The sequence below is a fragment of the Macaca nemestrina genome, chromosome 10 (assembly GCF_043159975.1).
Source record: "Macaca nemestrina isolate mMacNem1 chromosome 10, mMacNem.hap1, whole genome shotgun sequence".
Taxonomy (NCBI): Eukaryota; Metazoa; Chordata; class Mammalia; order Primates; family Cercopithecidae; genus Macaca; species Macaca nemestrina.
In genome coordinates, this window is record NC_092134.1 from 132,648,759 (window position 1) to 132,672,882 (window position 24,124).

General features: G+C 38.3%; 1 protein-coding gene and 1 pseudogene across 2 annotated transcripts in view; both read right to left on the reverse strand.

Moving 5' to 3' along the window:
* Positions 1-7,602: 7,602 nt before the first annotated feature.
* The window catches only part of LOC105499889 (pregnancy zone protein), a 59,124-nt gene continuing 42,602 nt past the window's right edge, over positions 7,603-24,124 (reverse strand). For both annotated transcript variants that reach the window (XM_024787100.2, XM_011772740.3), the window contains exons 19-36: positions 23,365-23,593; positions 22,357-22,483; positions 21,887-22,008; positions 21,103-21,154; positions 19,529-19,612; positions 19,100-19,276; positions 18,725-18,812; positions 17,170-17,326; positions 16,491-16,565; positions 15,899-16,079; positions 13,371-13,594; positions 11,885-12,103; positions 11,583-11,710; positions 10,975-11,065; positions 10,361-10,429; positions 9,394-9,496; positions 8,304-8,345; positions 7,603-7,760 (exon numbers count right to left, since the gene is read on the reverse strand). In XM_024787100.2, the coding sequence (XP_024642868.2) occupies positions 7,738-7,760; positions 8,304-8,345; positions 9,394-9,496; positions 10,361-10,429; positions 10,975-11,065; positions 11,583-11,710; positions 11,885-12,103; positions 13,371-13,594; positions 15,899-16,079; positions 16,491-16,565; positions 17,170-17,326; positions 18,725-18,812; positions 19,100-19,276; positions 19,529-19,612; positions 21,103-21,154; positions 21,887-22,008; positions 22,357-22,483; positions 23,365-23,593 (2,191 nt within the window). In that variant the 3' untranslated portion in view covers positions 7,603-7,737. The remainder of the gene's footprint in view (positions 7,761-8,303; positions 8,346-9,393; positions 9,497-10,360; positions 10,430-10,974; positions 11,066-11,582; positions 11,711-11,884; positions 12,104-13,370; positions 13,595-15,898; positions 16,080-16,490; positions 16,566-17,169; positions 17,327-18,724; positions 18,813-19,099; positions 19,277-19,528; positions 19,613-21,102; positions 21,155-21,886; positions 22,009-22,356; positions 22,484-23,364; positions 23,594-24,124) is intronic.
* Positions 13,601-15,724, reverse strand: LOC105499888 (translationally-controlled tumor protein-like; annotated as a pseudogene).

Consider the following 24,124-nt stretch of genomic DNA (forward strand, 5'->3'; position numbering starts at 1 on the left):
TAATCTATAAGCTTGAAATAAATCATTCAGAGTGTATGTATATAAAACAGAAATTTTCATTCAGCTTTATATAATTAAAAAATAAAATTTAAATCAAATAAGTTTCATTGTGGCTGTTACCACAAATAGAATAATTATATGATATTTTAAAGTTTAATTTTAAAATAGAAAAATGTTAATATATTAAAAAAATATGGAAAAGTATATGATATCTGTGCCTTCCTACACTGACCCAATTTTCACTCCTTCCCTCTACTCCAAACCATCAGTAACTTCTTGCATACTTTAAGAGTTTCTTTCTAGATATAAATTAATACAATATGTATGTATATATGTATATATATATTTATTTTGGCCGGGCGCGGTGGCTCAAGCCTGTAATCCCAGCACTTTGGGAGGCCGAGACGGGCGGATCACGAGGTCAGGAGATCGAGACCATCCTGGTTAATACGGTGAAACCCCGTCTCTACTAAAAAGTACAAAAAACTAGCCGGGCAAGGTGGCGGGCGCCTGTAGTCCCAGCTACTTGGGAGGCTGAGGCAGGAGAATGGCGTGAACCCGGGAGGTGGAGCTTGCAGTGAGCTGAGATCTGGCCACTGCACTCCAGCCTGGGCGACAGAGTGAGACTCCGTCTCAAAAAAAAAAAAAAAAAAAAAAAAAAATATATATATATATATATATATATATTTATTTATTTATTTTTATTTTTCAATACAAAGGCCAGCATACAATATACATTATTAGACACGTTTTATTTTCAGTTAACTATATATGGAAGAATTTTTAGCCCATAGTTTTCTCATTCTATTTCTGTTTTCTTTTTTTGCAGTTGCATATTATTTTATTGCTTTGATAAACCATAATTTAGCTAGTCCTTGACCAACTATAACAAACAATCCTAAAATGAACATTTTGTTCATATGCCATTTCATTTGTATGCAAGAATGTCTATGGAAAAACTTTGCATAAGTGGAATTTCTGAATTAATGAGTATGTGCATTTTTTTGAATTTTGATTGACATAGACATATTACTCTCCATAGAAGCAGTACACATCTACCTTCCTCAGAACTAGCAATGTATGAATGCTGAGCTTACCAATAGCATTACCTTCAAGGTGTCACTAGATTTTTGGATTTCTGACAATCAAATATGTGAAAAATAACGTCACAATTTGACCTTAATTAGTGTATCTCTTTTGACAAATAAAGGTGAGCATGGCTTCATAACTTAAGGGCCATTTATATGTTCCCTTCTTTGACTCTTTATGAGCTGCTTGTTCACATCTTAAAATTTCTAGATTCTCTCTCTCTTTTATAGGCATTCCAGTGATGTGATTTGTAAATGCAGGTATTTTGTTTCCAAGTTTGTTGTTCATTTTTGAAATTGTGTATGGTGGGTTTTTTTGATTGTTTTTTTTTTGTTTTTTTTTTTTACTCCACTAAAGATTTTGCTTTAAATATATTGACTGTATCAGTCTTTTATTTGCTGCCTTCTGGATTTTGAATTTTGGTTCAAAAGGTCTTTCCCACTCCAAATTTATAAATCTTATGTTTTCTACTTTTATAGCTTCCTTTTTAACACTTAAGTATTTAGTAAATTTTGAATCTTCCTGTAGGGCATGAGGAATGTATCACACTTTATTGTTATATAGATGAATACTTATCTGTACCAACATATTCTTTTCTTTTTGCTTTTTTTGAAGGTCCATACCCTACTAATTGTTTTGGGATGTTAATTTTATCATATGCAAAATTATCATATTTATTTACAAATGTTTTTGGCAGGACAACAAATGTGACCTCAGGATAAGATAAAGTCAAAATTTTGATTGCAACATCCTGCATTAAGATTAAGAACTATGTAAGGTATGTTTAGCAGGTTTTCTCAGGTTAAAAAAAAAATGACTTCTAAGAAATTTAAGGGTGTGTCTTTTAGACCATAACAGAAATCCTAATAATCCTATTCACAACAGCCTCACACATGGCCTAAGCTAGAGAATGGTCTTTGTTGGAGAGATTTGTAGGTGTTGCTTTTGTCTTAGGGAATAAATCTCACTGAGGTTCATAGGAAACTCATGAACTTTTAAGAGAATTGTATTAGTAGAAATATTGCCAGATTGGACTTCAAACGATAGAGACAATTCAAAATGAAAAGAGATTTTAGAGCCCTCAAACTTTATAGACAGGCAAAAGGCCGAGAACCCTTCTCAACTAACACATGTCCATTCTTGTGAAAAAGAAAGGATTGATTAGCATGTACAAGAAACCCAGACCAGCAGAGAACTACTCTGAGGAAGCAGGACTGAGCCCTGGTGAGAGAACTGGTGACATGTGCCTGGTTATGTTTCAGAATGGCTATGGACCAGTAACTCATATGTGCCTCCTGTTCTCTACCCTTTTAAGCAGGAGTGTCTGTTACAGTTATCCTGTGACTCCTCCTAGCTGTGTGGTGGCAGATGACTTGTGTTTTTATTCTACAGGTCTTCAGATTGAGAGAAACTGTGCATTAGAAACTGCACTCAAGGAAGATGAACTCTAGGGACCTCAAATATACTTGGACATAATTTAGATGATAAGATCCTAGATTTCAAGCTTGAGAATGGTGCAGTATTGTAATGAGACATCAAATATTGGAAGGGACTATGCATGAGTGTATTTTGCACACAGGAGAGATGCAAATCACTGGGGCTCCAGAGGAAGATTATGGTATCTAGTTGCTGAAAATTGTTCCCCCACTGAACCATGCCTCATAGTATTCATGCCCTTGTGTAGTCTCCTCTCCTTAAATTTGGGCTTGCCCTGTGAATTGCACTAGATAAAAGGTATATGGCCGGGCGCGGTGGCTCAAGCCTGTAATCCCAGCACTTTGGGAGGCCGAGACGGGCGGATCACGAGTTCAGGAGATCGAGACCATCCTGGCTAACATGGTGAAACCCCGTCTCTACTAAAATACAAAAAAAATTAGCCGGGCGAGGTGGCGGGCGCCTGTACTCCCAGCTACTCGGGAGGCTGAGGCAGGAGAATGGCGTGAACCCGGGAGGCGGGGCTTGCAGTGAGCTGAGATCCGGCCACTGCACTCCAGCCTGGGCAACAGAGCTAGACTCCGTCTCAAAAAAAAAAAAAAAAAAAAAAAAAAGGTATATGATAGAAGTGATAATGCATGACTTTCAAAGTTAGGCTAAGAGGTCTTTTAATTTCTTCCTTGGTCCCCTGCAATGCCTGTATTTCAGACACACCCTCTTGGAATCCTGTCACCATTTTGTGAGAATCTGAATCACAAGGAGAGGCCACTTGTAGGCACCTTTGTTGACATCCCCAGGTGTTGGCTAGCATTGACTGCATGTTGTATGAGGAGCTGTCTTGGACACTAGTCAAGTCGAATCTGCAAAGGACTGTAGCCCTAGTCAACATTTGACTGCAACTGTGTGAGACCCATGGCAAGCACTTCCCTGAATTTTAAGTTTTACTTTAAACAACTTCAGATTTTTTTTTCTTTCTTTTTTTCTTTTTTTTTTTCCTTTTTAGAGACAGGGTCTTGCTCTGTCACCCAGGTTAAAGGGCAGTGGTGTAATTGTAGCTCACTATAACCTCAAACTCCTGGGCTCAAGCTATCTTCCTGCCTCAGCTTTCTGCATAGCTGGGATTATAGGCATGAGCCACCACCTGTGACCCAATCCAGGTATTTTGACATTTAATGTTTTAATTATTTTTCAGTCTAAATAGTTTTATGACTTTCATTATTATTCACTTTTAATTTTAAAGTTTATATGACAAAGAGTTTCGAACAAAACAAAATTAGACAAGACAGTATTATGAATCCAGACATACAATACTATAATACTAAAATATATCCACAATGCACATCCCCAATATCCATTAACCCATGTACAATTTTACCCTTCCCACATCCCATCCATATTACCATCTACATTCTACCACTATACCTCTCCTACCATCATTTGGAAGCAATATCCTTAAGTATTTGATTATATGTTTCTAGAAGATAAGGATTTTTTTTCAAACAAAAGCATAATATTATTGTTGTATATAAACATTTAGTAAAAATATTTCATATCATAAGTATTCAAATATTTAGCTGCCACAAATTTCTAATTGATTAAATGTCATAATTTTTTTATGTTGTTTGAATAAAGATCTAATTTAGGTTCATACTTTGTGATTGATTAATATGTCTTTTAAATCTCTTTTTAACTTATAAGTTCTTTCTCTTTCTGAGATAATGTATTTATGGGAGAATTTGCAATGTTTTCCTTCATGTACAAATTTTGCAGATTACATACCCATTATATAATTTAACATGTTCCTTTGAACTCTGTGTTTTCTGAAAATTAATAGATATATCTAGGTTTAAGCAGAATTAGCTTCGATTTTTTTTTTTTTTAGCATTTTTGTAACCTCACAGGTAGTATTTTATTCATTTATCAAGATCCCCTAAGTATCTATTTCACTTTTTGTAATGTTAGAAACTGTTGGTGTGCAAGCCTTAGATCCATTATTTCATTATGAGCTGCAAAATGGTGATCTTGGAGTTCAGCCTTTATGTGGGATATAAAAAGCTGCAATAAAATGTTGCTTTCACTGTAACAAGGAGAAATAAAATGGGATAATATTTCAAAACTATAACCTTTCTTGTACTCATCAGTGATCTGAGGTTGCAGGGTAACCAAGTGGAATGGATTGATTAATTCTGAAAATGTTCTATAGCATTTGACCATAAATAAAAATTGATCAAGCTTTGCCATTAACATTTGTGCATTTTATGGTATATAAATTATATCTTAATAAAAGGGAATTCCATAGCAAATCTTTTTATATGTAACTAGTTTATATAATAAAATATATATACATTTTTAATAAGAATATGAGACCTAGAAATAAACTAAATATATATATATATCCTATATATGTCTATGTATCCTATACAGAAAAATCTTTAAAATACTGAAACACACATAAGGAGACTTGAAAAATGACAATTAAAAATAAATAAATACAACCTGTCCTTGGATAAGAGAACTCAGCCTCGAAAAGCTGACCGTGTACCCTATGTGAATGCACACATTTGATGAGATTCCAACTTTTTAAAAAAAAAAAACAAAGTTGATTCTAAATTTCATATGAGAAAATAAAGGTGTATTGAGAAAAATAAGAGCAATGATGAAGAACTATCCCTATGAGATATTAAAATATACAATTATGACAATTAAAATAACATGATATATGAATACACAGAGAGAGCAAAGAAACAGACTAGAAATTCATTAAATACCCCACAAAATGTGTGGGAATTTAGTATGGGATAAAGGCATCCTTTCAAATTAGTGTGCTATGGGGGAACTATTTAATAAAAGCTTGTGAGATTAAGTTGTATTTATGTTTCACTCCTGTGTGGAATTTCATACTTTTTCTTAATTATCTACTGTTGTCCCTGTAAGACAATTATGTATTTCTTCACATTGTCATGTGGCTTGTGTGCCTGCCTGTGAGAAAAGTCACAGCACTCCACCATCAATCTTATAATTAAAGCATTAAAGCCAGGCTTGGTCATGTGACTTGCTTTAGCCAATAGAATGTAAGTAAAATTGACATACAACTCATTCGAGCAGAAGCATTGAGTCATTGCTTGATTCAGTTATTTCTCTTTTCCCTTTTCCAGGAGGATGGCACATTCTCATAAATAATACTTTGAGCTAGAGTTGAAACTGACTCAATAATCCCATAGACTTTTATTTTGGATAAACATAGAAATTGACCTTTCTGGTCTTAAAACTTGAAACTTACATTTGTTTTATCTGACTTCCTTCCTCAGGACAGGAACTTTAGGCCTCTCAAAAGAAAGTATAAAAGAACTGAAACTCACCAGATCACCACATCCAGACAATGAGACATTGGATACCTCATTCATCATAATTGCTTCCTTGTCCCTCCCTAGTTCCCATTTTCTTACAAGTTGTTACATTTGTTCCCTGCTATATAAACCCCTGGTTTTAGTTGGTCAGGAAGATGGATTTGGTACTGAACTCCCATCTCCTCAGCTGCAGGACCCAATTAAAGCCTTGTTCCTTGGCAATACTTGTCTCAGTGATTGACTTTCTGTGCAGCAAGCAGCAGGACCTAGACCCGGACCCCTGGTATTTCAGTAATAGAATCTGTTGTTATTTTCATCTCTCAGTGAGAAAGGTGAGGCAGTGAGGTTAAACAATTGCCCTACAAAGGACATGAACTCAAAAGAAGACATTCATGTGGCCAACAAACATAAGAAAAAAAGTTCAACATCACTAATCATTAGAGAAATGCAAATCAAAATGACAATGAGATACCATCTCATGCCAGTCAAAATGGTGATTATTAAAAAGTCAAGAAACACCACATGCTGGTGAAGTTGCAGAGAAAAAGGATTGCTTGTACTCTGTTGGTGGGAGTATAAATTAGTTCAACCATTGTGGAATACAATGTGTGGCAGTTTCTCAAAGATCTAGAGGTGGAAATACCATTTGACCCAGCAATCCCATTACTGGGTATATACACAAAAGGATATAAATCATTCTACTATAAAGACATAAACATACATGCACATGTATGTTCATTGCAGCACTCTTCACAATAGCAAAGACATGGAATCAACCCAAATGCCCATCAATGATAGACTGTATAAAGAAAACATGGTACATATACACCATGGGATATTATGCAGCAATAAAAAGGAATGAAATCATGTCCTTTGCAGGGACATGGATGAAATTGGAAGCCATTATCCTCAGCAGACTAACGCAGGAACAGAAAACCAAAAGTCGCATGCTGTCACTTACAAGTGGGAGCTGAACAATGAGAACACAGGGACACATGATGGGGAGCAACACACATTGCCGCCTGTAAGGGAGAGTTTGGGGAGGGAGAGCATCAGGAAGAATAGCAAATGGATATCAGGCTTAATACCTAGGTGATGGGTTGACCTGTGCAGCAAACCATTATGGCACATGTTTACCTATGTAACAAACTTGCACATTCTGCACATGTACCTCGGAATTGAAAATAAAAGTTGAAGAAAAAAAAGAAAGAAACCCTCACTGGGGGAAGGGATAGTGGAAAACAAACAAACAAACAAATAAACAAATAAATAAGTAAATAAATAACTGCCCTAGTGACTTAGTTGGTGAGGCAGGGATGGAATCAAGATTCAAACCTAGGCAGTTTGGCTGTACTGTCTAAAATTTAACCACTGTACAATACTGCCTCTTTCCAACATATTCTCCATTTACTGCAATCATTTTTGCCTCCAGTCAAATCAATTTTTGATGCTTTTGCTTAGGATATTCTTTCTCAAGAAATATTTATGCCTTCCTAATTATTAATCAGTACTACATACTTTTGCCTTTAGCTTCTAAGTAAAATCTTCCTAGAACATTTTTTTTCTAATGTTTCTTAGAACTTTATTTAAAATTATCCTTGATTTGACTTTATATCCACATTTGGAATACAAGCAAATATGTTACACAACTGTAATCTTAATAGTATTTGAAATAATATAACTCATCATGTGAACATGCTATTAATGTCTGAAGAATGATTGACGCACCAAATGATAGTTTGACCAGAAATACGTATTTATTCAGCAAACCTTTTTAGTGTCTATTTTATAGAGACAAATAGCGCCATTCCTTCTAAGTAAATGTATAGGACAGAGAATCCAGCAAAATATACAGCCTGTATGGTCCTCAAACATTTCCAAGCTCTGTATCTATGGAGAAAAGAAAAACGTAAGAAGGTTGTAGGGTTTCCTGAGGAGCATTCAGTTGAGTGTGGGCAACAGAGTGAGTTTACGCAGGGTCAGCAAACTTTGTCTGTGAAAGGCCAGATGGTAATTATTTTAGGTTTATATGTCATGTGGTCTGCCATGACTAATCAGCACACAAAGGCAGCCATAGACAATAATAAGTGTGGCTATGTGCCAATAAAGCTTCATTTACAAAATTAAGTGTAAGGCTAGATTTGGTTTGAGGGGTGTGATTAGTTGACCATTGTGTTGAAGGAAGCCCAGTTAGCTGTGAAGTGAAATGTTGCTTTTAGAGATAGCTGTCCTACAAATAAAGCTTATTGACTTTTCTGGGAGTGAATATCTGAAATTGGAGAGTCTGCTACAGAATAGGCTTGCTCGGTGTGAGGACATGCCATGTGGATTGTCTCAGATGTAGGAAAAGCACTGTAGAGAATTTAAAATGTAGGGGCTCTTGGAGAGTGGGTTAATGCCATCTAGTACTGGTCATAAGCTGTGACGTCTTACCTGTGCTGCAGGGGGCGATATACTCAGCAACCACTGACTCATCTGAAAGATACATTGGGTGAAGGGAAGAAACAAAAGATCTATGAACTAGGGACTGTGGTAAATCTGTCTAGTCACTTTACTACTGGAGAAAAGCATGCCATATCAGAATTGTCAAAACTTCATGTAAATAGACCAGAATTAAACAGGATCATTAGCATATTTATATATTCTTTCCCTGAGACCAGAGATGCAGATTGAAGCCTGTTCAGACGGCATATGTTCAAATTTTAAATTCTTGGGAAGATGATCATAATTGCATTAATCTGTAGTTCTCTCTTCCATGACCTCTCTGCTTCTATTCACTTTGTTTAGCTTGCTCCCTTAATTCCTTTTCTAAGATTATTGTTCCAGCTTGAAACACTCCTCCTACTTTTATAGACCCCCAAAATTGCATTCATCCTCTAGGATCCAAATCAGATCTTTCTTCCTGTTTGTTCTTCATGAGCACCAGCCTTCTGTGCTGTTTTTGCCTCTCAAACTTATTGCTTAGCTCACTAACACTCATTTGTCATAAATAGTCTTTCCTTGTTATATAATCTTTTCATCTGTATTATGTTACCTATGTCTCTAAACTACTTGAAGGCAATGACTATATATTATCATTCTTTTTAAATTCTTCAGTTTCTGACTCAAAAAACACTAATTGATAAATTTGTTCAGTAAATGTTTTTTGTTTTGTTTTGTTTTTTCTTTTTTTTTTGAGACGGAGTCTCGCACTGTCACCCGGGCTGAAGTGCAATGGCGGGATCTCGGCTCACTGCAACCTCTGTCTCCCGGGCTTACACAATTCTCCTGCCTCAGCCTCCAAAGTAGCTGGGATTACAGGGCGTACACCACCACACCAGACTAATTTTTTGTATTTTTAGTAGAGATGGGGTTTCACTATGTTGGCCAGACTGTAGTAAGTCGTTTTCATAGTATACATCTTGGAGGAAAGAAACAAAAGATTAATGTTGACTAACTGGGCTAAGAACAGGATCAACTGTCACAACAGGATCCATTTCTTGGCTCTGGTTAAGATTAATTGCTTCATTTTTCTCTCACTCACCTGTCTCATAGTAATCGTAGACTTTAACAATTGCTGGCTTCAAGTCTCTTACTGGGATGTCTTGCAGAACCATGAAGGAAAAACTTAGAGTCTGATTTGTCACCTAAAAGGAAAAGTGGGAGTAATCAATAACCTAGAAAGCCTCCTTTCTCTCATGAGCAAAACATATTCTTATTGTTCTTTGACTCTTTTTTGCCAGTGTCTTTAAGTGAGCAGACATTTGTGGATGTCAAGACGGGTTTTAGAATGCATCCTGGGGAACTCTATTTACAGTCAACAAATTTTCACAGATTTTCTTCTAAACAATTGAGACAACCCTATTATTTTGTAGTCCCTCGGTATGAGATTAAATCTTTGGGCCCATGTGAATGTGTTCTAAGCTGGAGAAACAGGGTTTCATACAACCTGTAATTAAAACCACAAAGTATTCTTTCTGTTTGGATACATAAAACATTTTCTTTGTTTTATGGTCTTATTTGAAAATATCCATAAAATCCACATTTTATTTTATGGTGACATTTTAGAATGTTAATATTATCACTAGTCAACCACTGGGATCATATTTATTCATTTTGTGGAGGTGGTCTTTAACATAACAGGCATGCATGATAAACCTTTAGTCCTATTGATTTATCACTTCAAATTTAATATTTATCATATTGTTGGGGAGTGGGGTCTTTAAAACAAAAGGAATACATGGTACGCCTTTTGTTCTATTGATTTTATACTTTAAATTTCATGGAAATATTCATATTCCAATTTTAACATAATTGAAAATAGAACAGAACACTACATGGAGTTCAAAGGAGATTTCCCCTCTTACTCTTCTCGGAATAGAGAAACTTTCTGGAAGGTCATTGCTAATGATTGTTTTCCTTATATTACTGACTATTTACTATTCTAGGAGAGAGACTCACTTAGAAAGATGACCTATATGTAGTCTCAGCCAGGATGTCAGAGCCCTCACCTGTTCCACGTAAATGAGGACATGATTGTTGCTCACTTCTGTCCGGCTCACGGAGCTAGATCTTTCAAGCTGGAGAGAATTGGAAAACTCAGAAAGTTAGAGAACAGATGTGAGAATTCTGTGAAATCTAGAGCAGATTGTAATAAGGGACAAATGGTCGTTCTCTGAAGAGAAGAAAGCTAATTGTTTTCAGGTCCAGAGTTCTACTATTCTTCAATATCCAAGTAACACATTAGATCCTCTGGCATCTTTGATAAGTTTAGTTCACGTTGGTTTTTTCCCTTCCCCAACTTTTAGTGCATGTCAGTCAGTTTGGGATTTAAACCGTATCCTATCTTTCTTGGGTGGTTTTATTGTTTTGTGCTCATGTGCTTTAAATTCCTAACTAACCTATGAGTGGCCTAAGGGTGGGGACTCCTTGTGCATTTCTCTGGTATCATATATGTCCCTTAGCTTAGGGCCAAATAAATAGTTCATTTACTTCCTGGGTTTGGGGAAAATATTTTTTTTCGAGGCAGGATGATGTTGACATGGTTTTGATACTGGTGTGGTCTTAGTTTGGAGATACAGAACATACTTTTGTGTGAGGTCTATTAGGATTAAAATACACCTACCATTTTTACTGTTGGTTTCAGGGGAATAAAACCAGATACCATCTTTACATCAACAATCACCATATTGGAAGCAGGACGGTTTCCTGTGTAACTGTAGTGTCAAGGAAAAAAGAAGTTAGGGTTTTATATGTAAAAGAAAGCCAAATTTCTGCTTCCAAGAGTCACCTTAAGCCTGTCTGTCTGCAATACGTTGTCCCAGCAATATTCTACAAAGGTCAGTGTTCCCTGGACATGTGCAACATTGACATTGGACACATGAATATACATCAGATCTGCCACTTGCTAAAATTACAGATGTTTAAGCATCACCCCAAAACTATCAAATCGAAATCTTTGGTAGTGAATCTTGCTAACTGGCATTTTAAACATGTCTATGGTTTTTGCACACCTCATGTATATGGTTCATTCGTGATTTAGTATATATTAATTTTATATTTTTAGTAGAGAAAGGATCACATCATAATGATAAAAGGTTAAATTCATTTATAGATATATCAATTCCAAATTATATTAATCTAATAACATAGCTTCCTAATGCACTATTAATTTCTGGTAATTCCACGTTACTTTGGGGCCAAAGATCAGGTGATGAGGTCAGAATGTCTTACCTGATGGTCAGTGAGATCTGGAAGCTGGTGTGGGCTTTGTGTCCATCACAAGTTTGGGGCACAGTCTGCACTTTTAAAGCAAATGGGGAGTCCTCTTTCTCTGGAAGAATATTGTATTTCATGGATGTCTGTGAAACAGCAAAGACACTATCAGTTTCTCTCTATTTCTGGGACCCCTCACTTCCTCATTATTTAATGTCTCCGGAGGTGCCCTTTACTTTCTCAGGAAGGAAGGAACAGAGTTTCCATTTCCATTGGCAAGTTTAAAGTGGACTCTCACCCATATAACCTTGGAGCCTCACCTGAAGATACACACATCTTTCTCCAGTTACTGTTATAACGTATTCTCCAGGGAGCTCTGGTAATGAGATCTGCTGCAATAACAGGAGGTTGCCGTTGTCTACTTGGAAATTTGTGGAAAAGGTCCGTGAATCCTGAATGGTGACTCGTGCAGTTTTCTCAGTTCTGGTGAAAGTGGCTGCTCCATACCTGGACAGGGCATGGAGAGCCACCACTGTGTCCTGGAAGAGATGAGAGGACAACCGCCCCAAAGAGTAAATTTTTGGTGTCTGGGGTTTTCCTCCAAAGTCTGTGTTAACCTGCCATGAGGGAAGCTGACTTTTTACCCCTAAAGTAGATCTTCACTAACTGCCTTTCCTTTTTCTCTGCCTTTCAGGCATTATCAAAATCATGCTGCAGTTTCTCCAAATGAAATAAAAGGCTAATAATGTTTATTAATTTCACAATTTATTTTCATTGATAGTCCTTTTGGATATGTCCTTCAAAGAAAAGGTCTAAAACTAAGAAGTTAAGACAAAAATAGTGACCATTTTTAAGTAGATGATTGATGACCAGTTAGATGGAAGAGGGATACTGTACATAAAAATGGTACGAGACAAGTTGCACTTTCTTGAGTTTCTTTTTACCTTCATCTAGTTTGTTTTTATTTCCCCTACCTAATCTCTCTGAAAAACAAAAGTTTCACTATGTAGATCCTAACTGTTGAAAGAAGACAAGTAAGAGGGAAAAGCCAGACACTCTGGATGTTTAATACAATCATTTATACTCTCGATAAAATATTTTTAGAATTATGCTAGAAAAATAAATTTTCAAGAGCTTCAGCTTAAAAAAGATCAACTTAAAGAGAAAGTAAGAAGAGCACTCTCAGGGAAGGTAGAAAGGAGTGAAGAGGCTGAGTTCCTTGGAGTAGTTGAAATGGAACTTCTCATTCTGAAAAGATCAAAGTGGATTCTACTTAGTCACTGTGCTTTTAATTACACAATTTTGGGGGGATACATCTTAGAGGATTTCTTGTTAGATTCTGAAGATGTCTGGAACATTGATTCCCAACTGGAGGAAATTTTTTCTTGTTTCAACTGGAAGTGGGGTGCTGCTGGCATCTGATGGGGAGAGGCCAGGGATGCTATTGAACATTTTATAAGGCTGAGGATAGCTCCTTTTACAACAATGATGTGGCTCCGAATGTCAATAGTGTCGATGCTGAAAAACTCTGGTCTAGAATGTGTCCAATGACCATAGCACGGCTTTAGAGGGTAAAGATGCTCCTCGTAAGTCTCCATGTTGCTAACATATTAACATAGGGCTTAGTGAAAATGGTTGTGGAGGATGTCTTAAGTCTTTCCTTTAAATTCCCATGGTCCTCAAATATTCCTAGATACTTATTCTATGATTTAATAATTGCCTTCTCTTTTCTATTAACTGCTCTACTTTTAAGCCTCCCAATTGCCAAGTGAACTTGGAGCAGAAGAGTCTTTGGGAACCACTGACCTGGGTGGAGGAGAAACCGCCCTGAGAGTTCTGCTGCTTCATGATCCACTTCACAATGTTAGTTGCAGAGGTCAGGTCCCCTGAGGTGGGGGCTGGCTGGGCCGTGAGATAAGCGAGGAGCACATAGGATGTCATCTCTACCTCAGCAGAGGGAGCCTGGGGTTGGTAAAAATGCCCCACTGGTGCCTTGGGTTTCTGAGGTCTCTCCCAATGGACGAGGTTGTCTTAAGGGTAAGAAAAAGGAGATAATTGCAACTCATAAATAAGTAATTATAACTGGTAAATAAGAGAATGCACATTCATAATACATGGAGCTGAAAATAATACAGGAGAAGCAAGTTCTTCTCTGTCATAAACTCCTAAAACTCACTAACTCACACTTTTATGCTGAACTTCGTCCTGTGGGATGACGGTAGGGTAGGTTGATGGAGGAAGAAGCATAGAGCATACTCACCAATCTCTCAAATGTTATTTTAGTTGGACTGATGGAAGGGAAAAGTGGTAGACAGAGTTCTTTCATTGTTTGTGATATTTCCTGAGAATTGCAGTATAGACTAGAATATAAAACCTAAAATGACTTTTGTGATGCTCTCTCTGGCAAATAGAGATAAAAATACTTTGAAAATGTTACTGAGTTTTCTTTCTTTTTGTTGTATCTCTTTTCTTTCTTTTTTTTTTCTCCTCAACCACATCGGTCCCTTTTTGTTCTTTCGGTAACCTCTTCCAGAGTTAACTACTTCCATTGTAGGTGATGAAATGTATAAGGCCCCACTTCAAATGTTGGCACTGCTATAAGCATGTTCTTTCCCGTTAATTCAACTCAGAATTAAAACTTTTGATTCTTGTTGTTTTTGTACTCCAGCCTCAGATATAGTTTCCACTGTAGAAGTTATCTCATGGCAGTCGTATTCTTTCTAATAGTGGTCTACAACCAGACTCTAGTTTCTCCAAGAACACTACAAGACAGATTGAATTTAAATATGTACTAAACTATATAACACTCTTTCAAACGAGTTTGAATGCATTTTATTTTTAGACAATCTTTATGACATTTTTTCCTTAAAAACAATGCCTCTGCTCCAAATAAATCATGGTCAAAACAAATGAAGATCTCAAGATGACATCAGTTCCACTTGTTTAAGTCCTGGTGTTGTGTGGATGACAAGCAGAAGCCAGTTATGATGACAGGTGATACATCCAAAGTAACTGCCAAATTTGTTAACATTTTTCCATTTCTAAACCATTGAAAATCATCTATGGAGTCACACCACCCTCACGGTAGTCCAGCAGAGGCACCATGCTATATGAGTTACTGTTTTCACTAATAAAGAACTGGTAGATTTTATTGCTTCTTGACCTTTTGGCTAAAATCAAGTGAAGAATTGGTAGTTTTTGAGATTAGCAAGAGTGTGCTTGATTTGTTCTGTAGCTCCTGTCATAAAAGGTTTAACTCCTTCTGGTCTCTGTTCTTTAAGTTTGTCTTTGATTTTATGTCAGCTTTGATGTTCTTCTTGTAGGCTTCTTTTGTGAAGTTGGTTCCTGCATGTGATTGTTCTTGACAATATCAACACTGGTGATTACTCTGCTTCCAGTACCTTCGCCTTGGGAAACCTCAGTGAAGGCATTTCCACCAATAAGCGAGTCATCAATGTCACCCTCTGTCCTACTGACCATCTTCCCCTCCACCTCCAGGCACAGTCCTTCCTCCATCTCTGGATCTTGTAAATGTCAGAGAACATGTCAGCGTGGCTGATGAGATCCTGGTAGATAATTACGATGGTAGCTGAAAGGAGACTACAGCAGTGCTAGCTTAGCAGGAGCCTGGAGCATGAAGCGAGCGAGCATGGTGCAGCCAGGATGGCGTTGGGTGGGGGGTTTAGGGGGTATGCAAGAGCTGTTGTACTTCTTTTCATTCAAGTAAGTAGGCAGAAATCATGAGAAAATGAATATATTTGTCTATTATATTGGTTTTAGCAAGTAGAAATAAAATTCCACATTTTATCAGCAGCATTACGTCTATTATGTTCCGTTCTGTATAACATATGCAATCCCAGAGAAGATAGTTTTATAAGAGGTGCTCTGATCTCACAAGGCATGACTTGGCTAAAGAATTACAGATGAAACTTGTGGATTTCAGCAGGAATATATTTCTCCTCTTTTTGTAGAAGCAGTGTAAATGGAAATGGAAATTTCGTACCATTTGCTGTTTGCTTTCACCTTTTTTTGCACACTTAAAAAAAACTTTTATTATTTATTTATTTATTTATTTATTTATTTTAAAATTTAATTTAATTTAATTTTAAGTTCTGTGGTACATGTGCAGGATGTGCATGTTTGTTACATAGGTGTGCCATGGTGGTTTGCTGCACCTCTCAACCATCACCTAGTTATTAGGTCCTGCATGCATTAGTTATTTATCCTCTCTGTTCTCCCTCTCTGCACCTCCCAGACAGGCCCCAGTGTGTGTTGTCCCCCTCCCTGTGTCTATGTGTTCTCATTGTTCAGCTCCCACTTATAAGAGCTCTCACCTTCTTTCACAGCTTCCTTATCAAGTGAGTTCAGTATTTCTCTACTCTGATCTTGGTTTCCCACTAGGGAAAAAGCATAGGCCAGCAATGCCTTGGTGTAGACATGGCTCCCATGGGTCCCCTCCTTTGCTACATTCCAGGCTGACTCCAGGCAGAATAGGGCATTGCGAACAATAGAGTGCTGTAAAGGCAAAAAGGTGGTTGTGTCAAACTAGGGTGAATAGAGGGTCTGCAAGTCGAGAGCTGGATATTGACAGTCAGATGTTATTAATGGATTTCAGACAGATAGGCAGACAGCTAGATATTCATCAAATTTAAATAGAAAAATATTTCGATCTCTTCACTTTATAGTTCAATTCTAAGGAATAAGACTAGAGAACCTGTTTTTAGGATTGGCTTTGATACATAGTCTAAGGGCATTACTGGACAAGTGTAAATCCCTCTGAATGCATCAACCAAAGAGCTTATCCGTCTGAGAAATGCCTCATCATTGAACCAAAAGAGACTTGAGACTCAGCCCTTAGCAGGGTGGCATTCCAGACAGCAGGTCTACAGTTTTCATGGCAGGGAATCAGATTAAGCTGGTACCTACAGTGACTGGGAGAGGAATTTCCAGAAGGGCAATAGTAACATAGGCGGAGAGGGTCACTTCATCTTCTACACCTCCCTGTGAATACAACATTGATTCGATTAATTCCAATGCCAAGTGTTAGTATATTCTCTTCTGTTGGATGGAAACCCTCCTCAGTATCTGTTTCTATCAGGTAAGGTAACGCCACCATTCAAAGTATACCATTTTTATCTTTCTCTCTCTCTCTCTCTCGACAGGGTCTTGCTCTGTAGCTCAGGCTGGAGTGCAGTGGCACTATCACACCTCATGGCAGCCTCAAGCTCTTAGGCTCAAGCAATTCTCCTGCCTCAGCTTCTCAAGTAGCTGCAACTACAGACACAGGCCACCATGCCTGGCTAATTTTGTAAAATGTGTTTTTGTAGAGACTGGATCTTGCTGTGTTGCCCAGGCTAGTCTTGAATTCCTGGGCTCAAGTGATCCACCTGCCTTGGCCTGAAAGTGCTGTGATTCTAGGTGTGATCCACTGCATCTGGCCCAGTTTCTTCCTTCTCTGTAGAAGGTTTAATACTCTTTCCCTGATGCCTTCCCACATTATCCAGGACTTCATCTTTGCAATTTCCTCATGCCTCCTTCCTCCCCTCACCCCTGGGGGATGTTATATTGATGTGTCATAGAGTCAGAAGTTCATGGAACAGTTTACCTTTATGGCGTTGTTGAGCAGTGACCCAGAGCTCCTGAAACAGCCATTGTCCTTCTGCATCTGGGAGAGCCACATGAGAGACTGGGTAATGTGTGCTTCATCAATGAAGATGTAGGATCGAGCCTGGGCAAAAGTCTTCAGTACAAAAGCTGTGAGCCTAGCGGGAGGAAAAATGCAGTGCTGAGGCTGTTTTCATTGAGCGCTTTACTGCTCTGTTTTGTACACATAGGTTCCCCCATCACAGTGCGCCCCCAAGAAAGTCAATCAGCTATTACTGAGAGTTTGGAGACTTTTTCTTTTAACTTGGAAATTTCTTTTTTTCTTTTTCTTTTCTTTCTTTCTTTTTTTTTTTTTTTTTTGCTGCCACATGTTGTTCAATCCATTACCAACTTGTCCTTGCTTCCTAAAGCATTTCTAGGCCACTTTCGAGATTCAAGCTCCTTCTAGTTTTCTTGGTTGATTAACTAAGTAAGGCATTTGCTTTTACACTGTGGGCTTTATGCATTTATTTCCTTTCATAGATTTCTTAGCTTACTTTCTGTAGTTTTAACTCTAATCAACTAACTTCTAATGTTCTGCTTCAGTAACTATTTCCCTCCATCATCCTGCCCCTCCACTTTTTTTTCCCCTGTGTTTGCCTGTGTGGCAAAACTCCAGAGAGAGAGAGAAAGGATATCATCTAGTAGAAGGTAGTAAGGTATGACGGTAGTAAGGTGTGCTCCGTCATACCTTACTACCACGTTGTGGTCTTTTCTAGAATTTTTCTAACACCTCTTAGTGCTGAGCAACAATTTAAGGGGGCAAGTTACAGACTTATAATGTTGTCTTAGCAACATGAGAAGGAAGAGGGTCTGGGTATTTTGGATTAAAAAAGTCAACCTAAAAGTGTTCTCAATTTTGCCACTTATGACATGTTTGCTCCTGACACATTTGTTTATCCACACTGAATATTAGTTTTCTCCTCTGTAAAATGAAGCTAATAACTCTCACTTTGCAGAGTAGCTATAATAATTAAATACGGTAGCATTATGGTTTAGAAATGGTTTCTCCACCAAAAGTCATGTTAAAACTTAATCCCCAATGTGGTAGTATTGAGAGGTGGAGCCTTTAAGAGGTGATTGGATCAAGAAGGTTCTGCTGTAATGAATGGAATGAATGCATTCCTAGATTAAAGGGCTATCATGAGAGTTGCACTGGGGGCTTCATAAGAAGAGGAGGAGATGCTAGCCCAGTCTCTACAAAGTAAAACAAAGAAAGTAAAAGAAGAGAAGGAGAGACCTGACTGAGCACATCCAATCCTCTTGTCATATGATGCCCTGCATCACCGTGGGACTCTTCAGAGTCCACACCAGCAAGAAGACTCTCAACTAGACGCGGCCCCTAGACTTCAGACTTACCAGCCTTCACAGCTGTGAGAAATACATTTCTTTTTCTACATAAATTTCCTAATTTCAGGTAGTCTGCTATAAGCAACAGAAAATGGACGAAGACAGGGAATCTATATATGCATGTTTTGAACTCACAGTTGAAACTCAGAATATATTTTCTTTCTTACCAAGTGTTGCCCTGGTTCCTGCCATATTTTTCCCCAAAGGTGCTGTAGGAGCCGTCTTGGTGTTTGTAGTTCAGCTGTCTCTGGTAACCTGAAATGGAAGGCTACAGATGGTTCATGAAGCATTAAAGAAAGGCAGGCCATCCATATGTGCAGGCTGATGCATCCAGGAGCCACGGACATTTTATGACGTCCTGTGATCTGCCATAGTTTTGTGAATGTTATGGATATATCAGAACACAACATCCTGTTAGAGTGTGGGAAGATTGCTGTTTTCATAAAAATGGTCATCGTGGGTTAATATTTGATGATATAACTGAAGCCTCATTGGGAAAAGTTTCATTAGAGTAACAAAGTAAATTTTTCTGTCTCACATACCACTGATGAGATAGCCAATGGCCTTGGCCTTGATCTCCTGTGTCAGCTGCTGGGTTTCATTCAGATAGTTCAAGACATAGATGTTAGGAGCAAACAGAACCATGTTTTGTTCTCCACAGCCATAGGGCATCTGGAGGAGATTTTGTATATTTTGCATAGCAGAACCTAGTATGTCACCTGGGGAATGTGAAAGATTAGATGTCAGAATAATTTCAGTTCATAAGCAGCCAACATTATTCACAAAAATGGCTTTTAAGTTCAGAGTCTATCATTTAGGTAAGAGATAAGTTATACATACAGAGTGTGATTTCCAGGATCCTAACAAGAATAGCAGCTATCAAGAACTTGATAATTCAAATACAAATACATAGATAAGATGTACAGTGGCAACTCCTTTGGCCCAGGTTTACTAAATGGAAGGTGACTCACCCAGAACTGAGAAAGAAGCTCTGGCAGATTCTTTGACCACATTTGATGGGAGCTTCAAGGACAGCCGCTCAGACACATCAGCACCTTTAGAAACAGACAGCCCATGTTAAAGGAGGACATCTACGATTACAATACAACTTAGCGATTATAATGTAGCAAGAGCTTCAGAGCCACACTGCCTGGATACGGTACTGGCCCCGCTTTGTGACCTTGGGTAAATTGTGATGATTTGAGGAAAAAATACATGTAAAACATTCAGAACAGGATCTGCAACATATTGAATTTCAATGAATGTGAGCAATTATTATTATTGTGGTTATTTTATTATTAGAGTGAGCAGTAATGTTATTATATCTCCTTGAGGAACTCTGGGTTCTAGGAATAAGAATTTGATTTAATGATGAGATTACCTTTAACAGTCTAATTGCTTTTGGCACTGTGTGACTTCCAGAGTCCTTCCTCTCCTCACTTAACTATGTTTTGCATTGCTGTGCTCAGTAGCTTTCTAAAAGAAGTCTAAGACTTCGTGGGGGAACTATCGCTCTCTTTCGTCGCAATATTAAGACTTATACTCATAATAATACAAGTTATTTTACTGCCTCCCTTACTCTATATAATATTGGAATGGATTCCCATGTTTGTAAATAGATAACATGAATATAACATGAATATATCTTAAATTAGCCCTTCTCAAATGACAAATACAGTGTTGTATACACTCTGGACATAGAACTAATAATGCGGCAGTGCTGTATAAAAGCTAGAACTAGTTCTCAATGATATGATGAAGTTAAATGTAAATTATTTTCTGACACGGAAAACACACATTTGTAGTGAGATGGGTAGAAAATGCTATATGTTTTGTCAGCAGCTGTTTTAGAGACTATCTCTTGGGATTCAAACTGATCATGACCCTGCTCTGTTTAGTTTTTGTTGTTGTTGTTGTTTGTTTGTTTGTTTGAGACAGAGTCTCACTCTGTCACCCAGGTTGGAGTGCAGTGGTGCGATCTCGGCTCACTACAACCTCTGCCTCCCAGGTTCAAGCTATTCTCGTGCCTTAGCCCCCCACGTAGCTGGAACTACAGGCACCCGCCACCAGGCCTGGCTAATTTTTGTACTTTTAGTAGAGACAGGGTTTCACCATATTGGCCAGGCTGGTCTCAAACCCCTGACCTCAAGTGATCCTCCCGCCTCAGCCTCCCAAAGTGCTGGGATTGCAGATGTGAGTCACCATGCCCGGCCAACCCTGCTCTCTTTCTACCTCGTCCTGGGACACTCTAGGCTTCTGCAGCTGGGCTTGTCAGTGAGCAGCCACTGGGCTATTCAGGTAAAATAACTACGTGTAAACCAAGAAAGTCCAGGTATTAGTCCTGTCTGTACCACCTGAGTCACATTAACTTGCTCTCTTGGGCTCAATGTCTTCGTCTGTAAAACGTACATAAAGAAATATTTAGTATTATGCTGCCTTTAATGGAACATGCTGAAAACTGGGAGATAATATGTATGAATATGCATTGAGGTTTATACCCCTCTGTGGCTTTGATCCCACTGTGATTATGAGGCTGGACTCTTACCTGAGGCACAGGTCATGGAATTGAAAGTCTTTTCTTGCTCAATACCTTCAGCCTTGGATGAAAAGAAAGAAAAGGAGAAAAGATAGAAACATCCCGGTGACAAGAGAATAACCATAGATTCCTTTCTTTGATGGGTCGGGTTTACGTGAATGATGTTTACCATTCTACTCTTTTTTTCCCCAAATTTTATTTTAAGTTCAAGGGGACATGTGCAGGATGTGCAGGTTTGTTACATAAGTAAACGTGTGCCACGGTGGTTTGTTGCACAGATCATCTCCTCACCTAGGTATTAAGCCCAGCATCCACTAGCTCTTCTTCCTGATGCTCTCCCTCCTCTCACTCCCACCCTCAGACAGGCCCCATATGTGTTGCTTCCCTCCATGTGTCCATGTGTTTGCATCATTCAGCTCCCACTTATAAGTGAGAACATAACATCCTACTTGTTATTAAATTATTACAAATCCATAAAACAGTGAAGAACAAAGGAAGGTGGTAGAAAGAAAATGGGAAGAGATAATAAGGGCAGTGAATCAAAGGTAATGGGCATGAGAGAGATGTGAATCTTAGGAAAGAGGTGGAGATCAAGAAATTGCACTCAAATAGTTTGTGAAAAAAGATTTACAATAGCTGGCAATGTCTGCTGCAATGCTTTTAGGATAGGAAATTCCATTAGTCTTACAGGATGTATTATGTGAGCATGATATTAATGGTTCTTTGTTGTCTTAAGAGTGACCGCCCAGTGTTGCATTCTTACAGTTGTTAGGGACTCCCAAAAATATGTTACCTCCACCAACAGGGTTTTGATGACTGTGTCTTTTCTTTTAATCTCAGGGACCTCAGCAACCTCATTTCCACAGAGTTCTAGGGACTGCATTGCCTCTGCACTCACTGAGAAGTTCACATTCCCTAAAACAAGGAATATTGAAAACATGAGTATCCATTTTGATAGTCCAACCACCTTTAAGAACTACACCTTAAACTTACAATTGGCCAGAATAGAAAATAATGGTTAAAAAAAAAAAAAAAACCCACAAGGTTAATGTACACTGAGTAGCCAATGTCCAAGAGTAGTGATTATGGGGACTAGCTTGGGTGAGAACAGTGGGAGGAGGTCATTGTGGACAGAAATAGGAAAAAATATTAACTTTATAGAATTATATCTATGGCAAATAAAACAGAGAATATGATGAAAAAAGTGCTCAGACAGCCACCATCCTTGTTGATTGATAGGCCCTTTTGGGTACTGTCACTCACCCAGAGTTTTAGGAGTCACTGTCCAAGACAAGGTTTGCCGCTCATTTCCACAGATACAATAGGATTCTTCTCCCTTTGTGTTTTGGGAAGCTAGGAAGGCTGGAGAGGCTTTCAGCTGCACACTGACCTATTAGCCCATGTGAGGCAGAGACAGAAATGATGAGAATATGGAAAGATGTGAACACATAGAATTGGGGCCAAGGGTGAGATGCTGCAGTAAATTGGGATTTGTAAGAAAAATGGATGTCATATAGATTCATCCATGCTTTAAGAAGCATGGAAATGGCAATGATACAAATCAAGGCTGGTTATGTATTAGGAGGATCTGGCATTTGCGTTAGGGTAGATTGCAGACATGCAGACTTGGCAGTAGCAGATGAAAGGGAAAAGCAGTGATTGTATATTGCCCTCGGGAGTACTATCTGCTGCTATGTAGATTTTCTGACTGTTTCTTCCTCCCTCTCTTCTCCTATTTCTTAGAACATATATTACATGTCTACTCCATAGAAGACATAAAACACGGGGAATGGTATATGAGAGGCTCCCGATCTTGAGGATATTGTGTTACAAGAAAGATGATCTATATACAACCACTATTACATAATGTACAAAGAGATACGTGCTATAAGATAAATTAAAATTATATATTGTGGAGATTTCAAGATGAGGGGTTGGAGAATGACACTGGTGGAATTGAGAAAGCTGAGTTGTGTGTCAGCTTCAAGAATGTTCCTGGCATAAAATCTAACTTGTAGCAAAGAATTCTGCACGCGCTAAAAAATAAAAAAGCAAGGTGTGGCTTAGAGAGCCACGGTTTAAGCACCCATAGCACACATAGCATTGTATTATCTCTCTGATCATGTCCTGCTTTGCATAGCACTAATTATTCACAGTGCTAACACACAATTCCTTGAATTATCCTTAGTCTCAGGAACAGAATCAGGAGCTGACTGATCAAAGGAATCTTTTGTTCTACCCACCTTTCCTGTTCACCCTCATTTTCCTTACCCGGATGCATTTGGGAAGGTAGTTTAGGACCGTGGCCTTGAGTGTGAAGGCCTCTCCACGGATCACAGAGTAGGGCATTGTGAGCTCCACAAAGAAGGGCTGGAAGGCTCGGAGGGAGGCAGTGGAAGAGATACCAAGTCCAGCGTCTTCAGACAGGCAGAAGGCTCCTGCCTTCCACTCGGTGATGGTGTCAGGGACTGTTACTCCTACCTCAGCCACACCTGATGAGCTGGGGTGGAGGACAAGTGAAGAATACAAATAATGAATGTGAGCCACCTTTCCTCAAGTGAGAATCGATATGCATAAAGCTAATGTCAAGAACTGAATCCACTTAAGGGTATATGGGTGTGTGCATGCGTGTGAACACTAGATTATGTCCTGGGATCTGAGCTGGGAAAACAAAAGCCACTAAATGGTACCTCTCCCTCTTATCAACAAATGATCACATCCCACATGTCTGTACTTGGAATAAAAATATTTGAATTGTGATTCATTTTGGTCCTTAACTTCCCTTGCTAGTGTGTAATCCCATAAATAAGCATTTTTAAGAATCATGACCAATGAGACCACTGGATTAATGTAGCCTGATTTGTTTATGTGCCTGCTCCAGCCCTGATATTTACAGAAGGCTCCCTGAATGACATTAAGCAGTACATATAGAACTGAATATTATAGTTCTCATGTCTACTATTTGACAGTATCAGGAATAATTATTTTAGAATTGCTCAGCACTGAGACGATTATATTAATAAGCCTATAC